Here is a 24694-nt window from a genome sequence, read left to right as displayed (position 1 = left end):
TTAATTAAACTAAGTATTATTTAATAGAACACCTTTTTAGTGTTTGATAATAATGGATGCCTGGAAAAGTGATTTACTGTATTTTTCTAATGCAGTATTAATTTCATTGAATAGTCCAAGCTTTAATAGAGCACCTCCATTAGAAAAAATTCATTCATTCAAAGGAATGAGAAACTGATTTTCATTTTTGCATTGTTCATTAGTTTAATGGGAATGCAGTATGTTTCAACTAAATTGATACCAAAAGCCTCGAACTGAAATAGTATGTCAATTTATTACTGTAGATCACTAATCTTGGATCTTTAGAGTCATACACTTTGTACTACTTTGGATTGTTTGATTTCAGATATGTAGTTTACAAATGTTTTTGGATTGCATTATAGAATGTCATGTTTTGTACTTATATATATTTCAAAATGTAGCATGTAAAGGGTAGAGCATAAAAAAATTTTCTTTTATATGTATAATACTGTGTAATTCTATTTATTTATTTATTCTCTTTTCCTAGAGAGAGAACCTAGAGATGTTCCTCAAAGGATGTGAAAGATATGGCCTCAAATCACATGATCTGTTTCAAGTTAATGATTTATATGAAAGGAAAAACTTGTATACAGTGAGTAGACACTTCTTAATTACTTGGAAGTTCACAGTATTTTTTGTTGTTACTTATCATTGTTGTTAGTATTTGGATGTTATAGTGGTCATTTGGCAAAATGAACATGAAAATAGTTTCCTTCAACAGGCTATATCTGAAAAATAGCTTTTGTATGAGTTTTTTCCAAAAATTCTTAAGATGTCAACAGAAATTTTCTTGCAAGTTATGGTCAAAAGGGATTTTTTTATTATTATTTTCTTGTAGAACTGAAAAAGTTTATGAAAAAATACTTTGAATTCATGTAGCATGAGACATTTAAAAGAAAACTTTAGTATTTTTAACAGCATTATATTCAAAACGAAATAAAAAGGTGACATTCCCTGTAAATAAAACTCTTAATTAAAAAAAAAAAATGTGGTGGTGGGGGGATCATCGGTGAAAATGGCACAAGTCCTTGGAGTTACAGGGTCTGAGTACTTTCAGCATCTGGGGATGAAAAAAATTATTGGACTAATATTCCACTGACTAACTGTATACAGTGTTTTAATTCTTTGAAATTACAAATCAAGTGAGCTGGTTCTGATGGTCTCTAATTCATAGTAATAGTGTAAAAAAAAAATCTTAAATGGCAATTGAAAATACTGATTATGCTTCACACATTGATAGTGTCTATTGTGGTTATTCTGCAGTTGACTCTGATGCTGAAAACAGTTGGGATTTTGTCCAACTATGATAGCAGTTAACAATTATCATAGTGCATGTGTGATTTCATTTGATACAGGTACATGTTAGTTTACCATGTAGAAATTGAATGGAATAGATTCCAGTCCTGTTTCCTAGAATTCATGATTCTGTTTTTAACATTGCTCTTTTTCCATTTGTTTCTTTTTTATAAAATATAGTAATAGTACTCATTCATTTTTAACTGGTTTTTATTTTCAATTAAATGTAATTGTTTATTTTCCAATTAAAAAGATCCAGTTATTCTAATACAATCAAATTTATTTTAAAAGGCACAAATCACTGCAAAATATTTAGATCAGTCTTTTAATACTAAATGTTGTAGTACTGTTGGAATTTTTATATAACCTTTCTTTGATTATCAGCATAGTTAGGTTAGCAACATTTTGATAATACACAAATTGTTTTAAAATGAAATCAATAGGATTTACAAAGAAAGAATAGATTGAAAAAAAACCTGTTTTTGCAAATGCTAGTCAATAGTTTTTCCTTAGAAATGAAAACAATTTTTTTAAATTTTTTATTTGTTTTTTCTGCATATTTAAAAAAATTTGTTCTCAATGACTATCATCACCTGAAAAAAGAAAGGCGTTACAAAGTTTGGATCAACTGACTTAAATTCATCTGAAATGGAAGACTCTCGCTAGATCTTGCTGTATCCCATAGCCAATTTTTCTTGATTTAGTTGATTGCACCAATTTGTTTAAAAGACTTGTTTGTTTTGTTTACGTATGTGTAATGTGTTGTGTATGTCATTCACACTTAATGTATCCTTACAGATGCACTACTCTTTTCAATGTTAAACGAGTGTTAAACTTCTCAGTGTTAAACGAATATTACCTGAGTTCAGTATCTGATTGATGCAATGATTAACTCAAGACCAAATAAAATATATATAAAATATATATTTAATGAAACCAAAAATTATACACATGGTAAATATAATTAAATTAATAACCACAAAACTATTTGAATCCAAAGACTTCTAAATTCAGTCTATACTTCAGAGATCTTTATCTTTAGATGATAAATTTATTCACTGGCCGACTCATTTTGTTATTGGTTTGTTCAATGTATACTTAATCAGTGCAATTTGTTTTTCACAACAAATTCCTACAAAAATAAATGTTCACTAATTACTTCTTTATCAAGCCTCTTAAAATATAAAATTTATTAACTTCCATGAGACTATGCAGTATTTTCTTATTTAGCATATTGTTCCATTCATCCTTGCTGTTTCACTGAGTATAAATATTCTTATCTCAGGCAATTTAATTATAAGCACAAATCCTTTACCAGAGAAACGGTTTCTTTTACCATTTTATAAACAAAACATATCAAAGTAGAGCTCTTATTCATGCCACTTGACAGTATCAGATTTCTCCAATTCCATCACTTGTTCTGAGAAATAATTCAATAGCAATAGTGTCGTTAAGACAGAAGAAACTTTCCATTTAGCATCTTTTTAAACATTGAAAAAAGTCTGTTGAATATTTCCCTTGTTGACAGTATTAACTTTTCTAATCAAAGGATTCACTTTACTAAGATTTTTGTTCAGAATCTTGTTAATAAATTCAGGCTTAAGTTTTCCAAAAACTTCTTAAAACAACATTATCTGGTCTGTGTTTTCAAATTTCCATTCTCTTGCTTCTTGTTTCTTTTTCACTACTCCAGTTATGTAAACTGAAGAATATGGGATTGGAATATAAACTCTCCACTTGAATAAGTGGACGGATGGCAGACAGATATCAAAAAGTGGTATATGGTGGATGTGAATCTGCCAGATTTAAGGTGACTGGTAGTGTACTTCAGGGTTCAGTCCTTGGGCCATTGTTGTTCAGTTTATACATTGACACTAGGAACGATCTAACATGAGAAATGCATTGTTTGCTAATGATGCGTTGATGGGCAGTCAAGGAGGCTAATATTCAGTGCTTACAGAATGATTTGAATAGGCTGGAAATTTGGGCAAACAAAAATGGCTGCCAATTTAGCAAGCATAAAGTTATGCACTTTGGCGTGATGAGATTTCCAGCAGCATATTTATATTAGCAGGGTTATATACAAGAAACTGATTGGGCTAGGGATCTTGGCATAATGGTGGATAGGAATTTGAAATTCAAAGGTCACATAGTAAAAGTTGCAAATACAACTCAGTGATTAATTGCAGTGTTGAAGCGAACCTTTACATGTAAGGATCAGGAATTAATCTTGCCTTTTTATAACCCCTTGATAATACCACACCTGACTTGTGTGCAGATTTGGTTTCCTGGGTCCAAAAGGATATAAAGAAGCTGTGGAAAAGGTACAAAGAATAGTTACAAAGATTATAATTGGGATTCCTAATCCTGTGGCTTCCTCTCTTTGAGAGGGTTGCAGCTGATTACTAGGGAGATGGTGCAAGATGGCTTCCCGTTTGCCTTCCTTGTTGCCGTAAGTATTTATGACTGCAGCTGTGTATGTTCACGGGACTGGTTTTGACTGTTTTGAGGGATGAAAAGTCCCTCCACCTCCGTATGAAACTGGTTAACTCACCTTTATTGAAAGAGACCAGATAAAGGTTTCTCACGTCATGTACGGAAATCAAACCCAGGTCTTTCCGACCAAAGGGGCTTTGTCTATACCGACTTAGCTACGGAGGCTCCATAATTGGAATTATGACTGCTGTTCATAATTCTATAAATCTATCCTCATTATTTAAATCCCATAATTGGAATTATGGGATTTAAATTATGCGGATAGATTTGCGAGTATGTGGATTACAGATTAATAGGAGAAAGAGGGGGGTGATATCTATAAACTTCTGAAAGGATGCTATAGGATAGTGTCTGGTGAAATTTTTCATTACATGGAAGGTGGGGAGAGAACATGGGGATATCCATGGAAGTGAAGTGCTCATAGTCAAGATAGGGGTAAGAGCTATGTTTTTTTTTTCTCTTGCAGGGCAGTGAGTGCATCCGGTGTGTATGAATTTTAAGTGAGGTACCTATACATCACCCAAACAGCTAGTTTGGGTGATGTATAGCCTCCCTCAGTCCTTAACTCTCTGGAGATCTAAGATAATACCCTCAAGGAGGAGTGTGTTCATTAGAGATTGAGTCTGACACAGTTTCATTAGTTACGAATAACTTTTTTCAAAATTCTAGTAACACTATTTAATCTGTTTTAATTTTGCTGTTAAGTTTAGTAAATTTCTATTGTTTAATTAAATTTATAATGTGATATCCTAAGACATTGTTTATATCTGGTTATTTTAGAATGTTTTTTATTTTTTATTACAGGTAGTGAACTGCATATTTGCTCTTGGAGGATTGGTAGGTAGTAATCATAAAATTTCATAATGCTATAAGAAACTGAACTTAAAATGAAATCTTTCTTCATAGAACCTATACCAGAAAGTTGAGCTGTTTAACATTCAACCTAATTTTGCTTGAATAATGGTAGCCACTAATATATGTTGGTTTTTGTGTGTGTGTGGGGGGGGGAGACCCTACCTTCTAAGATTTAGAAATGTTAATTGTCTTGTTATTGACATGTAAATGAGTTTTCCAACTACATGGCAAGTGACAAAAAGTTGCCCACAGCAATTAGTAAAAGTTAAATATAATCTGAAATCTACAGGCATTAGTAGTAAATATGTTATTCAATTAAAACAATTTTGTAAACACTTTTCATAGAAAAAAGACATTAACAGAAAGATTTAAAGACCTGGGTCTGAATCCTGTATAGGATGCAATAAACACAAGGATTTTCCAGATGTCACATATGATCAGCATTCATATGTGGAATGGAATGAAGGTCTTCATCCCATTCCACTCGCAAATCCTGACTGCTGTTCATGTTTTGTTCTCAAACAAGGATGTTCTAGCAGTTAAAATAGTATATCAGATGTTTAGAGAATACTACCTTTACACTCTTCTTATAGTGCAGTTTGCAACATAGATAAACAAACAAATCTGACTTTGAAAGTTCCACATAATTCATTCCAAAAAAAAAAAAAAGTCTGCCATCCAACTACTGACTGATCATCACCTTATTTTTCTCTAAAAAATGGAGAACATGATCAATAGTAAATTTTTCCACTCCCTAGAATACTACGTCACCCACCACGCATTTTGGAAAAAAAAAGCTAAAGCCATTTTAAGCCTCCTTGTTTTAAATAATCGCAACCCTTGATACCTAAATATCATTTGCATTATTTTCATGCAATAGTTTGAAACTATAGTAATTGCAGTTATGCAACTGCAGTGGGAAATCAATTTGCTGGTTGGAACTGGATTCATCTACATGGGAACTTTTAAGTAAATTATTTAGCTTGGCTTTAGCACACTGTTTCATGGTCTAGGATTAGCTTACTTCCATCTCTTTGCCACTTGTAAAATAATCCCAGTTTAAGTAGCAGGATAACAAAAAAAAAACAAAAAAAAAGGCAAAAACTAAATTGTGGTTTAAATGCACAGTTCTTTCCTCTTTAGTAACTACTTCAATTTCTTTACATATTTCATATATTCTTAGGAATTGGGATGAAACCACCAACACAGCCTTGGAGAACTGAAAATGGATTCAAATTCTCACTTTCTTGTGGTGCATGTGTTATGAGTCCACATGGAAAATGAATGAATGAACAAGGATGTGTTGGCAGCTTGTGACTTAGCTCACCAAATTATATTGGCTTAAATTAAAAATAAGCGATGTTGGTACTTAATGTTACACTAACTGTTTCAGTTGGTGTGACATTTTGTCATGTACAAGCCTCAGGCAAAGCTTTGACATAAATGCTAATGGATGTTGGTGTTATGACATTGTTTTCTCTAAAAATTTAATGCTTTCCTTAGTGTAACTTCTTTCCCTATACTGTGATCTATCCTTTCCAGAATTTCCTAACCTTAAAACTCCAAATCACTCTTTTGTAACTTCCCTATGAAAGTAAAAATTAGTCACCAACTAAGAATGAATTCTCTAGACCTTCTTTCTGGGGCCGTCTCCTTTTCAGACACTGACAAATTTGTTTTTTGAAGCTGCACCAGTCAGAGTCCCAGGACAGAAGAATCCTTGTTCAGAGAGACCTTCCCTGAATCTTAACGCCTATTTTATCTTACTAAAGCTCTACAACATCTGTGGGATTCTTAGCTTGCAGTCGTGACTCTAACGTTCTAAATTCCCCTATCTTATTCCTTTCGCATAGGTTCAGATTTTTATGAGTGGTAGGTTGGTCTCATGCTCAGGTTTACATTACAAAACATGTTTATTAGGATTTTAGAGCACTTTTTAGATCAAACATACACAAGAATTTATTTAATTAAACACTAAATCAAACAGGCAAACACAGTGAACATTCTAATAAATAATCAACAACTCTAGCCTCTAAGTTAATCAATGATATACATAACATTCACAATACAAAATTCTAATTAGATTCTATCCACAATACTAGCTCCTCACATTAATTGGGCACACACAAGTGCATAAGTTTTCAGACAACCAGTCTAATGAAAAACCAACAAATTGCTAAGCATATTAGTCATTCAAAGTTCCCTAAGTATCTGTCCATAATTTCTTTTCCACTAAAAACTGATTCACCTTCTTTTCTAATACAATTGGAAAATAAATAAGAGAGTTCTGTACGTTACCATCACTGTGTTTGATTACCATCTCGGCCTGGTCCGACTTCTTTTGTTGGATATGACTCTACACTTTCAACAGGTTGCGCCCACATGGAGGTCATGTTGTTCATCCGATAAGGCCTTTCTCTGCACTTTATCAATGCTAGCATTCATCTCGATATCTAGCAGGTCACTCTGGTCAGCGTTACCGTCTTTGGGAAAAAACCTTCCGCTGCCTCGTTCCGGTAGGACTTCTACCGAAGGCCCGAAACAGTGGATGCCGACTTCTCGCGTGCTGTCCGTCCAGTACCCATCAAGCATCCACGGGGGGAGAGAGCTCAACGTTCGACATTGTAGTACCTTCTTCCACTGGTCAGCGCTGCAGGTCCAAACGAGAACAGTAACAAACTCTAGAGAGATTGAAACTCACACAAATCCTTATTTATTTTATCTCCATTGCGCCCTCTTTTCCGCTGCAGAAATCTTCACACGGCACTTTCCCTTATGCCCTTAAGCTGTTTCGTCATAACTCTGCTCCTCGAGGAACGCGAGTTCAGTTTGCCTTCCACGTAAGCCTTCGCCTCAGGCATTAGGCTAAACTGGGTGGCTAGCATGCGACCTTCAGACTTTTGTTTACACTTGATATAAAATTCACATAGACTACAATTTGATCGCTACAACTCACAAAACGGAATTTCTATTTAGATAAACAAAATTCATCTTTCCTTTGCACTTCACATTAAAGTTATTCACTTATGCTCCCTCTTGCAATTTGTTTTCCTACTCTAGTATACAAGTATCTCTTAGTTGTTATTTTATTCTTGTTAGATCTTGAATGAAATAATTTTTTTAATGAAAATTCCTCATTCGAGATCTAACATTGGCATTGTGGGAGGCCACTCTACACAACGTACTATCTGCCACTACATAGTTTAATTACATATGCTCTCTATCCAACTTAGGAACTAAATTTTGCTATACCTTTATTACAATAGTTCAAGTTTGAGTCAAATGCATATAAAATAATTATATGGGATGGATTAGATGGGGGAAAAGGCATTGGCCCAGATAGTAAACGGAATATGTAAGTAGCATACGAATTAAGATTTATAAAATGATACATATGCTTATTAGTATATGGTAGTTTTTTCCCCACCCCACCCAAAAGTTTTAAGTTATTCTAGATTATTGCCTGGCTTGACCTGTGCATAACATTCCATCTTTCAATTTTTTTTAAAAAAAGATCTTTCCTTTAAATGCTGCAAGAAAAAATTTCTCATCCCTTTGAAAAGTCACATCTTTATACAATTATAAAATCAAAATAGGCAAAAAGTGAACAAAAAATAATGTTACTTGAACATTATTGGTAGAAATGTAAAGAAAAAAATTTGAAGATAGCCCTTGTTTAGTTTAAGTACTGCAGCATACAGTCAAGTTTCAGTATAGCAACCATAGGAATAGTTTGCTATAGTGAATTTCTTTTAGCATAGTGTTATATCTATAGGACCTGCTCAGATTTTGTAGTAGTGTTTTGATTAAATACAAACATAAATAAAATTCCTTTCATGTTACTTATTTCTTTTTGCAAAGTAATTTCACAAGGTTATCTTTTGACATCACATTTACGAGAATATCTGCTTTAGGAGTCTACTCCAAGAATGACTTTCTACATGAAGCTGTTGTGACATTTGCTAGCCCACAAAAATGTTATGTTATAAAATCCACATTTTGAACAGAATGTTTTTTTTTTCATTCAAAAGTAGAATCTGGTGGTAACTGATTTGTGTTATAGATGAAAAAAAAAACTTTTGTTTTTTTGGTTATCTTTTGACATCACATTTACGAGAATATCTGCTGTAGGAGTCTACTCCAAGAATGACTTTCTACATGAAGTTGTGACATTTGCTAGCCCACAAAAATGTTATATGTTATAAAATCCACATTTTGAACAGAATGTTTTTTTTTTTTTTTTCATTCAAAAGTAGAATCTGGTGGTAACTGATTTGTGTTATAGATGAAAAAAAAAAAAACCAATCAACGCTTCCAAAACATAGTTCGAAAGAGCAAAAAGCAGGAAACTAGCAGCTTGTTTAAACGGCAGCCGAGCCTTTTTGGTCTCTTGCCAAAGCAATTGGCTGTAACTTCTGTCCAATATTATTCCCACCCCTATCACACCCTGATGGCTCCACTGCCTCATCACCCACAGAAAAAGCCAATCTTCTGGTCTCATACTTTGCTTCAAATGCATGCATAACTGATGATGGTAAATGTCCTCCAACCATTCCAGACACCCAACATACAATGCTCCCTATATATCCTTTTGCCAGGAGATGAAATCAGAAAAATACTGTTCCCAATTTGACACAAAACAGTCTTCTGGCCCCAATGGCATTCTTCCAATTGTTCTGAAAAATTGTGCTCCAGAACTGACCCCTATCCTATGTCACCTATATATACTCTCCTACTCTACTGGAAATTGGCCTATATTCATATTCAGCCCATTCCCAAGAAGGGTGACAAGTCACTGCCATTCAATTACTGCCCTATCTCGCTTACCTCAGTTCTGTCAAAGGTAATGGAAAAAATCATAAATTCCCACCTCCTACATTATTTTGAAGACACTCACCAAATAAATGTTTGCCAGTATGGATTCCGCCACTGCTGATCAACAGGAGATCTACTCGCATATGTCACCTATCTCTGGACAAATGCTATGGAGAGGTTTGGCAAATCTCAAGTGGTTGCACTAGATATCGCCAAAGCCTTTGACCGGGTCTGGCGCAAAGGCCTACTAGGCAAGCTACCATCATTCGGTCTGACCCAGGACTTCTGTGGGTGGATCGCCAGTTTTCTCTCTGGATGCACACTGTGTGTGATGGTGGATGGCTCCCTATCCTCGCACCACTCAATTAATGTTGGGGTCCCACAAGGTTCTGTCCTCTCACCAATCCTGTTCCTGCTATACATCAACAGCCTACTGCGATTGACCTCCAACCAAATACAGTTTTGCAGATGACAGCACACTACACTCCTCGCTTGCATTTGATAAGCCTTACCCTAACCCAACTCACCTCATCCTACAGAACATCAACCATCACCACCCTCAACTCCGATCTCCAAGCCATCCTACAATGGGGTTCGGATAACCTCATAAATTTCAATGCCAACAAAACCCAGTTCTGTACTATTTCCCATAAAAAAGAACTTTTTCCTAGTATCCGTTTCGACGATACCCAAATTTCCAGACAGCCTGAGATCTCGCTCCTCGGAATCGCCCTCACATCAAACCTCACCTGGTACAAACATATCTCAAACATTGCATCCTCAGCCTCAAAAAAAACTAGGATTTCTCTTCTGCTCAAGACGTTACTTCACCCCTGAACAGCTACTAACATTATACAAGTCACAAATCTGCCCAACTATTGAATACTGCTCCCACATATGGGGTGGGGCTCCTAAAAGCTCTCTCAAAATGCTCAACTCAATACAGAGGAGGGCTATTAGACTTATCAGTGATTCATCCCTTACCAACTCCCCCTCCCACTTTCACACAGACATTTGGTCTCTGCAGTAAGTATATTCTACAAATATTTCCATGGGAAATGCTCATCCGAAATAACATCAATAATTCCTCCGCTCGGTACTAAGTTCATTGGAACACGTGCAGCTGCTGCACAACATCCCTTCACAGTACACCTAGAAACAAACAGAACAACTTTCTTTTCCTCTTCCTGCAACTGCTGTGCTGTAGAACAGTCTCCCACCTGCTGTGTTTCCCAATGAATACAATTTAAAGTCATTCAAATCAAATGTAAACAAATTCCTCCTTTCCCAACCCACCACCCATACACAGTACTAATGTACTATAGGTTGACCAATCAACCTCCTGTGTATGGACCCTAACATAAAAAAAAAAATAATAATAATAATAGTCTTCCTTATCAAAAGATTATATTGAAAACATTTAAATCTGTTGGCAATGGCAACATCTTTTCTATAGTGAAAGCTTGAATATAGCTTCTTGCCTTTTGAAAGTATAGTGGCCCTCTGAGTATATAGGTGGTGTCACTTTGCTGTAGATAACATAAGACTGTTCATTTCTAGAATAATGACTTTTTCACTATCATTAAATAAGTTGAAATATTTTCTGATCAGTCTTCTATTATTTAATTTTTTAGGCGAAAAAGAAAGGATTTACTGGACCAACAATTGGTGTGAAAGTTGCTGATGAGAACAAAAGAAGCTTTAATGATGAGACTTTAAAACTGGGCAAAACAATTATAAGCCTGCAATCAGGTACAAACAAAGGTGCTTCTCAGGCAGGAATGACTCCATATGGTTCAACAAGGCAAATTCTCCCTGATGGAAGATGAATGTAGTTTATCTCCATTGAATGTTTAAAGGGTGAAATATCCCAGTGCTTTAAAACGTTTTCCAATTTTAGAGATTGTTTTATGACTGTTCCTTCCATTACAAAAAAAAAAGAAAAATAATAATAATCAAACTTCATGTGGAGGAGAATGAGAGTTGTTTTGTTATTGAGAATTATAACTTGCTCATCTAAAAAACATTTCAATATGGAAGCTGCCTTGCACTTGTAAGTTATTCCATTACTTAGCCCTGTTTTGTTATTCAACTTTGTATAAATATTAATTAGTTCCACTAATGTGAAATCTAGGAAAGAAGGAAAAAAAAACGGTCATAGTGTTCTTTGCTGGTAATTAACACTGATGTTAATTTTGAGATATGGATGCAAATCTACTTCTGTTAATGCTAATTTGAAAAAAAAAAAAACCTACTCCCACAGAAGCTAGATTTAATTAATGTCCACAAAGTTTTATTTGAATGGTAGCATTCCACATGAGATTGTTTAAATTTGTACAGTTCGTGATGATGCCAAACTTTGTATTTTTATATGCTAACGTTTTTTTTTTTTTTTTTTTTCCCTTGTAAGATAATGAAGTATTCAAGCATTTGGCTTTTGGGGTCAAGTACTTCATTCAGTTGCTGTTATTGCTTGTACAAATAAGATGTGCTCTTGGAACTGGCAAATAAAGTGTTTGTATGGGACTATATTTTAATCTTTACTCCAATAAAGTATATGCATAAAATCTGCGCCATAGTACATTTCAGCTGATGCACACGTTGCATGTACAATCCTCATTTTTCAATATTGGTACTTCGTTGTAGTGGTAAACTTATTAAATGGGATTTTGTTGGACTACAGTTTTTGTGTCCTATGTAAAGTGAAACGTGTGGAGGAATCAGGAAGATTGTGACTTCCACCCATCTATATATATATATACATACATACTGCAGATGGGCTAAGGGTTAAATAATTCAGTAGCCTTGCTCTGAAATACCAAACCTGCAGCCACTTTAGTCCATAGTATATCCTGCTTTCTAATCAATGGTAATGTTGCAGTTTTGTATTTACTGACTTATGCAATTTATTACTTAAACTACATTTTTCAGAGTATCTTTTGGAATACAGCTGTTTTGACACTGCCTAAATCTGACGTCATTTTGAACAATACAGCTTGTATGTATAAGCTGTAACATGCACCCTATTTTTTTTATTCTGTCTGAGCTGGAATTCTCATGAGTATAATATTCCAAATTGAGTCAGCCTCTTCAACATTCTGCAGAGGAAGTCAGTGATATTCATCTTAGAACTGGATACTGCAAATGGACTTGCACTACCTTAGCTATTACCTTGACTCTGGATCGGCACTTAAATGTAGCAAGTAGTCAGGAATCTCCATTATTTTTCCATTGCTCATTTAAGATTCAAAGAGCTTGACAACCTTACTGCCACAAAATGGCAATGTCAAGATGACTTTGTTTTCAGCAAAATTTTATTTGAAATTGTTTCTTGGGTTTTGATCGAGCTGTCAGTCACATTTATCAGGAGTATGAAAGATACTGATGACCATAAAATGTGAAACACATGACTCAAAGTAAAATAGTATCTTTTATACAAATAGCACTTTTCAGTTCCTTCTTTCTTGCATACTACAATAGTATACAACTAATTATTAAAGCATAACCTTAATAAACTTCTAATACTGGTCACAAATGTATCCAACTCACTTTGCAGCATTCAATCCCTTTATCAGTAAAATATTTCATTATGTCCTGTGCATTTTTAGTCCCTAGATGATGCCACATTGTCTGGCAAAATGTCAAATGTTATTTGTTTATTAAAAATTAATTTATAATCTGTTGTGCATATTCTTTATTTTAGAAATTGTATCAATGCAATATATAGAATGAAAATCATGCTATTTATTAATGTGAATATACAGGGTGTTCGGGATAAATTTGACATATTTATAATTAATTATATTTTTCCGTAAGTTACATGTATTAACACACACTTCTCTTCATTTAAAAGTTTGGACCCTTCTTCATTCATATACAAGATGTCAGAAAGGATGGATAGCTGGAACCCACCTGAATCATGGAAGAGAATAACTTGTATCATGATGATTCGTGCCCGCCATCAAAATAAGGATATTACGACTGCTGCCCAATGCTCCCTGAATACAGTAAAAACAATCAGGCATGAACTAGAGACTTGCAATGGTGACTACGAGGATGTAGCAAGAAGAAAGATCCCTAGCAGACGATCTGATTGCGTTCGTACAGCAGAATTCCTCGCAAATCTGCAGGAACAGGTGTTGAAGAACCCTGGCATTGGAATTCGGGCTTTGTTCGTGGAGTTGCTAACTGTAGTCAAGCCCTGGATAACAAGGGTAGCCAATGGTAGGCCGTATGTATGGCAGCAGGATTCGGCCCCTTGCCACACCTCTGGGAAAAGTCAAAAATGGTTGTCTGAAAATTTCTACGACTTCACCAGTCCAAATGTTTGGCCTCCAAACTCCCCAGACCTTAACCCCATGGATTATTTTGTATGGGGCGCAGTTGAAAAAGACACCAATCGCACTTCCAGTAATACAAAAGCCCAGTTAATGGATAAAATTAAAACAGTTTTTGCGGCCCTTCCCAGGGAGACTGTAGCATCAGCTTGTTCGAGGTTCCGAAGCAGAATTGAAGCTGTGATCGATGCTAATGGTGGTTATTTTGAGTAAATCTTGTTGATAGTATTGTAATTAACTCTGCCTGTAATGTTTTTTTGTCAATTCATTAAATTTAATAGATACAAAGAAGATTTTCTTTTTCCTTACGAAACTGTCAAATTTATCCCGAACACCCTGTATATATAAAGCAAATATTCACTCTTTTTTTAATGTTTTGATTTGCACTTGGGCTGCTTTTTTGCCCCCCCCCCCCCAAAAAAATTGTGAAAGTTTTTTTTGTGGGGGGGGGGGGGTTAAATACAAAGCTGAATTTTGTTTTCCTGATTTCAGAACTAAAATGCAAAACCTTCTGATGCAGTATAAGCTGAAGAGCTTTAAAACGCCATTATAGCATTGTAGAGGAAAACAAGATAAAAATGTAAAGTGTACAAAAAATGCACTGAAAATTTCTACACCTGATAGTTTTGGTATTACAAAAATGTTTTATTCTATTAAGTTGAACGTATACATATTTATGAGGTGTGACTCTTAAATAACAAGACAAGGCGCACTGTGAATAGTGTACTCATAACAGCGGAATAATGTGCTTGCACAGTGAATGACTTTGAAGGTTCTAAAAGCAGTTGAGATAAGCATTAGTCACTGTCGCTCGTAGTTAGTTTGTAGGCAGTTATAAAAGAAACATGTGAAGTCGCTTTGCCTGAGTAATGTCTAACATTAAACTCGAGCAGCGCATTAATCTCAAATTCCTTGTGAAATTGAAGAAATCGTCGACCGAGTGTTTTAAATGGTTGCAGGAGGTGTACGGTGACAACGTAATGACATGTGCGCGAATGGCACAAATGCTTCGCTGAAGGTCGAAAAAACGTTGAAGATGATGAACAACATCGCCCTGTCACGGCAGCAACCGAACAAAATGTCACGAAAATTAATAATACTTGTCAGGAGCAGAAAGACATCCAGAAACAAATTTGCACTGACAGTGGAGCCGGACTTGCAGATCATCACATGTGATGAGATGTGGATTTTCCAGTACAATCCAGAAACAAAGAGACAACTGATTCACTGGAAAACTGCGTCAACCAGAATGAAAAAAGCAAGAATGAGCGAGTCAAAATTGAAGGCAATGCTGATTGTTTTTTTATATATATATATATATATATATATTGATGCCGTGGAAATGGTTAAATGGGTACCAGAGGATCAGACAATTAACATTATTACCTTGAGGTTCTGGTCAAGCTGAGAGAATGAGTGAGGAAGAAGACCCAATCTGTGGAAGAACAATGTTTGGATTCTCCACCAGGACAACGCTACAGCCCACAGTGCACTTTCTGTAAAGCAGTAGCTGGTCGATAAGAAGATCCCAGTATTGTCCCAGTATTGGGCCATCCACCTTACTTGCCAGACTTGGCTCCATGCGACTTTTACCTTTTTTGTAAATAAAGTTGAAATCTGCATTGAAAGGCACCCATTTTCAGTCAGTGGATGAGGTAAAGGAAAAAATGGTAGCACTACTGAAGCAAATGACACCTGATTACTTGCAGCAGTGCTTCCAACAATGGAAAATTCATTTTCAACGGTGTATAGAGATGGGGGGGGGTGTAATATGTTTGAAGGGAAGAACTATTGAGTTGTACAATTGTAATAATAAACTACATTTTTGCAACCAGTCTCATTATTGAATAGCCACCACACCTCGTATATATTTTTTTAATATTTCTACCCTCCTGTTCCTGCAAACTTGATTTAGATTAGAGTTTGAGACTATCACCTTGCTTATTGGCGACATCTCCCTTCTACATGTCAGGCATAGTTAAGATAGCTTGTAACAAGCCAGTGTCTGTTACAGAGCTGTCCTAAGTCATACCTATCCCAAGGATAAGGTGACTAGCCCTATTCCACCCAGTATATTCTGTGGCTGTAGCTGCGTATGTTCACAGGGCTGGTTTGCCTGCTTTCAGAAGGAAAAACCCCAGAAAAACTGGGGCAGAAAAACCTTGCTATCCGTGCCCAAGACCGACTAACTTGGCTATGTCCGAGAAAGAATCTTTAGCTCATGTCAGCAACAGGAATTGAACCCAGGATACTCCTTTCCCAGGCAAAGCACATAGCTATTAGGCTAACTGTGCATATGCTTATTGGTGACTTAGAGTTAATTTGATCTCAAGAACAGGATTTCTAGATTAAACATTTATTGCCCAAATTCTAATAAACCATAGATTTACAACCTTGCCATGAGATAAAATTTTATTTTTTATTATGGTAAGCATCAATTTCCTGATATGTACTTTCAAGGCATGTACAGGCTACTATTATTATTAGGCACCTCCAGGGGGTCGAGGGATGGCAATTACTCCACAACTCTAGTCTCCACTATTCAAACGACCAACTACTTTCATCATCCACACCAATACCATCTACCACCGATGACCACCACTAGTATTTTCACAGACGATCACAAGCATCCATGGCAAGATTCGAACCCACAGCCTTTTGGCTGGAGATTTTCACAGACAATCACAAGCATCCATGGCAAGATTCGAACCCACAGCCTTTTGGCTGGAGAGCGGATACGCTAACCACTCGGCTGGCCAGTACTGTGCTGTTACTACATGATTAAGTTTACATTATTACTAATTTCTAATCAACAATTTCCTTTCAAATTAGCCTATTACTATTCAGCACTGCAACATTGTATCTAATATTTTTGTATTGTAAGGCATTTTTACTGAATCAATCCACCTAAATCTTGCTCTTTTTCACCTCTTTCCTCTGTTTCTTTTAAAGTGACTCACATTAATTAGCCCTCGTCACTCTGGAATGCTAGCAGTGTCAAGTTCCTTTCTAATACTGTATCTTCATTTTTAATATAATTCTGTTCAGGCCTCTAATTTTTGATCAATCGCTTTATTTCTAACCCTACTTGTATGTTGATAACAGAAAACTGGTTTCAGCATAGTCTTGTATATTGCTAATTTAGTGTTTTCACTAATTTCTCTCTTATTCATTTGACTATCCAATACCAGCCTTGTTTATTCTATTTTTATATTTAACTTATCAACATGTAAAGACCATCATGCATCAGCTGACATGTTCATGGTGGTGGAGTTCCAGGCATTGACTGGAACACAAATCTGCACAAAAATCATGAGGGTCACAACATGGATTTCCCTGGTTGGACTGCAGCATGCAAGCCCCACGTTCGAACTAACATGCAGTGCCATTTACGTGTTGTGGTCCTACCAGAGAAATCCACGTACAGTGAAGATTGGAAAGCTGTGTTAAAGTGACTAAGCAGATGGATATGTGGCAGACGCCCAATGAACATCTGTTACCAGAATGCATACCCCCCCCCCCCACTGTGATGTCATAACCATTGAACTTAGATGTATCTGAATCTGAACAATTCAATGCTTCCTAGTTTGTGGCATGCTTTCAGCAAGATAATGCACCATGTCATAATACTACTGTTTTGTTTCTTGTGGACATGAACATCACATCCAACTAGCCTCCATAATACCTGAGGGATGAAATGAAATGTCAGGTGAGGTCAAAGAAGTCTGTCCTACATCTTCCAGGAAGAATGGTCCAAAATTCCCCTTGATTGTTATCATGTACTTGTGGAAAGTATGCCCTGTCAGAGCGCAGCAGATTTGTTCCTTACATTATGGTATCTGTTGATTCCTTTCCAAGCTGTGTATACTTCTTGAACCCATTCACTGATAGCAAACCGCTGGCAACCTCTTCACCACCTTCAGAGGGAGAGGAAGTTACTTTCCAGGGGTGATCTTGTACCATGTACTGAAATGTTCAATGTTATTTCTATAAATCTCCTTTAATAAGTGCTTCTACACCTGCTATATATTCTTGGTCACTTGCATCTGGATCTGCTCTGCTACATGTTTCTCCAACTGCACTTCCAAACTCAGTGCACAATACTTTCTCCAAATCCATATCATGGCCTTCTGTGCTGACTTTACAGTTTGTGAATGTACAAACTTTGTCACTCACCTGTAATCATAGCCCTTTTTCAGCTTGCCTCTATTTTACTTTGGCAGCAGAGCGCCATAATTTGTACATTCACAAAATTTAAAGATACATGGAAGGATCTGCCATGATCTGCATTTGATTTGCACTTATCAATCTTCGGTACTGGCCATGATAATCTCGCATTTCACCATGTTCTATCATAAAACTGCAAAATTTTATCCACATTCTCCATTTCTCATTACGTTTTCTGCTCTATGTTGTACCACATAGAAGCATTTCTCCAGCTGGTTGTATCGCGTTTTCTTTGAAAAACTGTAAGCAGGGTTGAGCATTGTGGTTGGTTTCTACTATGCATACACTCACTTCCAGCAACTACTTTGGTGTGATTAAATTTAATGACTTGTACAATAATTAGATACTAGTTAGGGGACCTAGGTGTCTATGTTCTGATTACACCTTACACATCAGGCATGTGTGCTATAGCTAATTTTTTTCAAAAGCTGTATACAGTCTGTTTACCAAAGCAAAAGACACTAGGGTCTTTTGCTTTGGTTTAGCTGCAATTCCACAGCAAGATGCCCTTGGTCAGATAAAAAAATACTTTTCACAAAACCTCAATGGCAATCTTATGTTTAAGGCAGCTGCCTGTGCTGCTGTCTAGGTTAGAGATGCACAGATCGCGGCCCTCCATTGATTTGCTGGCGGCCTGCCTCACCGTGTATTATTTTAACTTTAACAAGTTACATGATAGGTAATTTTAAAAAATGGCCACATGTGGAAACGATTGCCTGTCTACTTACGACAATCAGTTAGTAATAATGTTAACAAATTTTATAATTAGTCTATTTGTCATGAGTATTTTGTTTTCGTAGGTGCGGTTGCTACAATTAATTATTACCCCTAGGAAATGGTAAAAAAATAAATTCTACAATGGATAAAGCAGGGCCAAGTAGGAAACACAAACTACAGGATGAAAAACTGCAGTTTCAGGATAGCTGGACCAAAAAATATGGTTTTGTGCAGTCTTTTAATATCATGTGCTTGATTTGCAAGTGCTGTAGCCATATCAAAAGAATGCATTCTACATTTTCAAATCTACTCGAAGAACTACGTAAACAAAAGATTTCATTTTTGAAACGAGAATTGACAGGTCAGCAAGCGGTTTACAAAACCTATTCAAGATTCGGAAATCGCCACAGAAATAAGTTTTGAAATATCTTGCCTTATAGCAAAAAGGTGCCGACCATTTACAGACAGATTTCGTTAAAGATTGCCTTGCGATAGCTGCTAAAAAAAATTTGTCCTGAATCAGCCAAAAATGTTGAGAAAATTCAGTTAAACAGGATGACTGCAAAGAAGAATTACTGCAATGTCGGAAAACGTAAAGGACCAATTAACATCTTATTCAAAGAAATTTTCCTATTTTTTATTAGCTATTGATGAATCAACTGACATTACTTCCACAGCCCAGTTGTTAATATTTGCATATGGAATATGCAAATATTAACAACTGGGCAAGAGTCTGAGGTAAGTGAGGATTTGATTGGAATGAGTTCATTGTCAGATCAAACGAAAGGTAATGACATGTTCACTGGACTTTTGGAACAGTGTTCCAGAATTGATTTAGATCTGACAAAATCATCAGGTATCACAACTGACGGAGCTAATTCTGGATTGGTAACATTACTGAAAGAGCCCGACGATGAGTTGATACAAATCCACTGTATAATCCACCAGGAGAGCTTGTGCCCTAAGAAACTTGGATTTGAACATGTCATGAAAGTTGTGGTTTCAAAGATTAATTTTATAAAATCCCATGACCTTAATCACTGACAATTTAAAAAAGTTTCTTGAAGACATTGAAAGTGAATATGGTAACTTAAATTTTTGCACAGCGGTGAGGTGGCTAAGTCGTGGACAAACATTGGAGTGGTTCCTAAATTTAATTGAAATCTTCATGACTGAAAAAAACAAATGTCCCTGACATAAAAAAAATCCGGAATGGTTATGTGACAGCCTTTCTGGTTGACATTACTAATCATTTGAATACACGCGACAATTTCAAAGATCAATTGGTTACTCAACTTGACAGGCACATTTTGTCTTTTCAGTGCAAGTTAAATCTATTTCAAATCCAACTGAAGTCAGGGAATTACATCCATTTTCCTATTTATAAGAAAGTTTCTGAAAAGTTCAATGTCAACTTCCAAACTGTGTATGTTGAAAAGATTGATAACTCCATATCAGCCTTCAAGGATCGGTTTTCTGATTTTAAAAAAGTGAAACTGTTGCTAGATTTATTTAGCAATTCTTTTGCCATTTAAAGCCTGCGAAATAAATTTAACATAGGCAATCTATCGTTGTGTCGATAAAAACAATTATAAATGGTTGCTAGATAATGCATTAAAATGTGCCTCTTTGGCTCAACATATATTTGTGAACAAACTTTTTCAGTCATGAACTTGAATATTAACAAATCGAAAAATAGGAACCGCTTGACTACTACAAAACTCGAACCAAATATCAAATCAATGTCACGCATAAAATTAAATTTTTTATTACCTTTTTTGTAACAATTATGATAGGTATAAATAAAATAAACAAGTTGGTGCATCCCTGCTCTAGGTCTTTCACTAAAACAGTTTCCCTTTTCATATCTCAGGTAGTCATGTTTATTGGTTTAAAATAATGTATCTTAGGCAATAACAAAGATATAATATTCTTATCCAATTCATTCCCAAGGTTGGTAACCCACACAGTCCAGCATCAGACAATATCACTAATTAAGAATTTGCCATTGAAAAGCGAGAATAATCTTGTTTACTTACTAGCAAAATTCCTATGTAGTGAACGAATTTCCCCATGTAGTGCCAGAGCTGACGTATTATATTTGAATACACTCTGAAGTCCTTCATTGCATTTTAAACACACTTGAAAGACTATTTTTTCAGACTTAACCACATGAAAAGAGCAGTAACAATTCCTTTTGTCATTGTGAAATGTAAATCAAATTTTACTTCTATATATATAGAATAGCTGACAATGATTTTCCTGATTTCTGGATCCCAGTTATGAAGACCAGTTTTTTCCCCTACTCCCAAGCTGAATTCACTCTCTGCAATAAATTTATTGCAGAGATGATTCCACTCTTCATTAATAGATGAGAGTGGAAGACTGAGAGTAATTGCTAAAATTTTTTTGCTCATTAACATGTCATTTTTGTTTTATTTTCTGTTATAGTTTGGAGCTGGTTACAAAGTATATAAACTTTCTTCTCCCCTCTTCGTTGGAGCAGAGAACCAAGATATCCTCTCATAAGTTTCAATCAGTTGTAATATTCCTTTGTTCTAGTATTTATATTGTTTTTAAGGGATTTGTGAATCATTGATACTCCTGCCGTTGCTCTCATTTACTTCTATAAATATGTAGATGGTAGTGGTTTTTGGTTCCTGATTTTTCTTTGTTTCAGTTAATACTGCAATTTTGATTTTCTTTAAATACAGAATTTGGGTTTCTTTGATCAGTTCTTGAAAGTAATTAGGATACTTGTTAAATTCTAACAAGTTGCTTTTGATTGATTTCTCTACTCTTTGAAAAGAAGCTTTAGCATTATCTTCTTAAAACAAAAGAAGTATGCAATGGTGGGGAAATAGACTCCATCCTTATCCTAGTTCTTGATAAGTTAGCTTCGAGTTGCTATCATTTACATTATGGAGCTAAAAACTGCTATTTTTCCTGCACAACTGTTATGGTGGTAAATTTAACTATTTGTTGGAAAGAACTATAGTTTTGTAAAACTTGAGGGATATTTCTAAAGATTTGTATTATATATAATATAATTAGGAGTATGCTTGGCTCAGTGCCATGGCATGTAAAACTGCAAATGTTGATAGTGCATGGGAGGTGGTTATGAAGTGTTTGCAGGAGGCAGTGGTTGACTGTATACCAAGAGTCCGAATAATAAATCAAGTAGGGGTTAAATGGATGCTTGAGCTGCAAAAAAAAAAAAAAAAGAAACAATTGTGGAGGGAATTTAAGGAGAAAGGTGACCAGCAGATGCAGGAACAGTATAAAGCTCAGGCCAGTAAGAAAAGCAAAAGCGGATTATGAAAGAAAATTAGACATTCAGGCTAAAGAGAATCCCAAACAGTTTTTTCAATATGTTGCAAATAAAAGGAAAAATGCTTGTGGTAGAATGATCTTAAAAAATGCTGAGGGTAGGGAGGTAACCGAATCAGTCAATATAGTGGAATTACCGAGTGAGCACTTTGCAAGAGTATATCATCCAGGTGGTGACATTGCAGGAATGGAAGAACCGACAGCTTATACTGTGATGAATGAAGTAGAGGTAAATAGTCTATTACAGAACCTCAATGTGTGATTGAGGTTCTGTAATAGACATCCAATCCCACAATACATCTGTGGGATTGGATGGTATCGTACGTGAAGCAGCTAAAGAATTGTCAGTGCCCTTAACCATTTTGTTTGAGCCTTGGGTCAGGTTCAAGCGGGTGGAAAGAGGGGAAAATAGTTCCAAGGCAAGATTGGATAGATGAAAATGGGATACTGTATCGGGGATCGGGGACAGCATGGTTTTGTGAAGGCATGCCTCAGTAACTTGCTCACGTATTATAACACAGTGACGGCTGAACTGGATAAGGGTAATGGGTTTACAGTGATTCTACTGGACCTTGCTAAGGCCTTTGACAGGATACCACATGGAATTCTAATCAGTAAATTGCAGCATATGGGGATGGATATAGGGTTGGTGAAATAGATAGGAGGATGGTTGACAGAGAGATATCAGAGTGGTTTATTCAGGAGTAGAGTCCACAAGATGGCCTGTGACTAGTTGTGTGCCACAAGGATCTGTTCTTGGACCACTGCTGTTTAATTTGTTCATTAATGATATAGGAAAGGATCTGAGAGAAACAGTTCATTTGTTCACAGACAATGTCAAAATTTTGCAGGATGATTTGGATAGATTGGAGGTCTGGGCTAAGGAGAATGGATGTCAATTTAATGTGGCAAAATGTATAAGGTTATACATTTTGGGGTGAAAAGATTAGCAGCAGTTTATTACATTGGTGGAACTGTACTCCAGGAAACTGATGAGGCAAGAGATTTAGGAGTGTTGAAGTTTAGGGGGCACATTGCAAAAGTGGCCAAATAAAGACATCAAATCACTTGGTTGCTGAAGAATACGTTGACAGGCAGAGACAAGCATGTTATTGTTCCTCTGTATCGAGCCTTGATAAGACCCCATGTCGACTACTGTGCCGAGATTTGGTCACCTAGGTTTCTTCTTGATGGGGAGGAGGTTGAGAGGATCCAGGAGCAAGTGACCAAGATGATAGCTGGTTAAAGATCTGTGGGTTGCAAAAATTGGTTGATAGGTGGAAGAGGGGTGATATGATTGAGACATTCAAATTGCTGAAGGGTATTATAAAGATTAATTCAGAGGATATTTTTCAGAACAGGACTGGTGGGAGAACCAGGGGCCATCCATGGAAACTGTGCAAGAGTGTTAGAACTAGGTTTTTTTACTTGGAGAGTGGTCAATGAGTGGAATGAGCTGCCAGAGTCTGGGGTGGGTGCTGTAATAGTGAATGAGTTTAAGGCAAGGTATGATAGATACTGCATGAATGTCGAATAGTTGTGATGAACATGATTTGGGGCCTCCCTGGAGTTGCCTGTAATAATAATTAGAAAAAAAAAATTGGGCATGGGTTTTCTTTTTTTAACAATGCTAAATGCCTTCTTGGTTACATTGTTGGAAAGTGTTGTTACAGCAGTACACTTAAAACTCAAATCTGGTATCCTTTCAATATCAGGCATAACTTTGATAGTATTAAGCAGTGGTAATACAAGATAAATATTAAGCTAAGTAATATACTTAATATTAAGGTATGGTAACACAAGATGAATAAAAATTAAGTTGCTGTTGGATCATTCTGCAGCATTTCCAAAGGGTTTCAAATTAACCCATTCAGCATGGTTCTACTTTTTTTTCTTAGAATGAAGATGTGATGCTACAGCTCTTTTGCTATACTGGATTTCATGCTTTCTACACTGCTTTCTTCAATGTCACCAATGTGTGTGAGAAAAATGACCAAGACATCGCTGTTCACTGATATCAGCATGTGGGAGTTAGTACAGTGTGTAGAGTGAATAGTTTGTGATATTCAAGCAAGGGAGAGGTTTGTCAAATGCTTCATAAGAAATGCAGGTTGTGATGAGAGCGAAAGAATATGGATAAGGCAGAATTCTCAGTGTTGTAGAAACAGTTAATGATAGTATACAAAATATGAAGAAATTTTTCAATATATATGGGGAGTGAGAACACAGTCACACTTAGGGTGTGCAGACTAGGTTCTTTACTTGGAGTGGAATGGATTGCTATAAGTGATTGTGGACACAAACAGTGTATAGGTTTGATAAGTATTGTGTTAAGGGATAGTGGGTCTCCTGTGAGAAGTGCCCATATAAATTATTCTAAATATTTCAAGAACAAGTTTACATTTTAATCTCTTTAAAGTGTTATAGGAAGCTTTTAATTATTTGCATTTTTATTTTGTAAATAATTTGCGACCGACTGTATATAGATCTATTTCTCAGGCAACTTGACTTGTTTTTCCTGCCCTTGAGACATCATTTTTCTTCTATCATCCTCAAACTGCCCTTTTTAAATATATTCAGGTGTAGTTATCTTCTAAGGG

The 24694-nt window shown here is 35.9% G+C and overlaps 2 protein-coding genes across 2 annotated transcripts in view; one reads left to right on the top strand and one right to left on the bottom strand.

The window, feature by feature from the left end:
* The window catches only part of LOC150096693 (calponin-3-like), a 78043-nt gene extending 64878 nt beyond the window's left edge, over positions 1–13165 (top strand). The window contains exons 4-6 of the mRNA XM_090407956.1: positions 509–613; positions 4618–4650; positions 11118–13165. Coding sequence (XP_090264082.1) covers positions 509–613; positions 4618–4650; positions 11118–11312 — 333 coding nt within the window. The 3' untranslated portion in view covers positions 11313–13165. The remainder of the gene's footprint in view (positions 1–508; positions 614–4617; positions 4651–11117) is intronic.
* Positions 13166–24655: 11490 nt separating this feature from the next.
* Positions 24656–24694, bottom strand: part of LOC150096689 (large ribosomal subunit protein uL11-like) — a 37850-nt gene continuing 37811 nt past the window's right edge. The window contains exon 5 of the mRNA XM_090408212.1: positions 24656–24694. Within this exon, the coding sequence (XP_090264338.1) occupies positions 24671–24694 (24 nt within the window). The 3' untranslated portion in view covers positions 24656–24670.

Source organism: Typopeltis vanoorti, chromosome 18 (genome assembly GCF_054136105.1).
Source record: "Typopeltis vanoorti isolate ZY-2024b chromosome 18, IOZ_Tvanoo_1.0, whole genome shotgun sequence".
Taxonomy (NCBI): Eukaryota; Metazoa; Arthropoda; class Arachnida; order Uropygi; family Thelyphonidae; genus Typopeltis; species Typopeltis vanoorti.
Note: the sequence above shows the minus strand (reverse complement) of the source record. Positions and strands in the feature narration are given on the sequence as shown.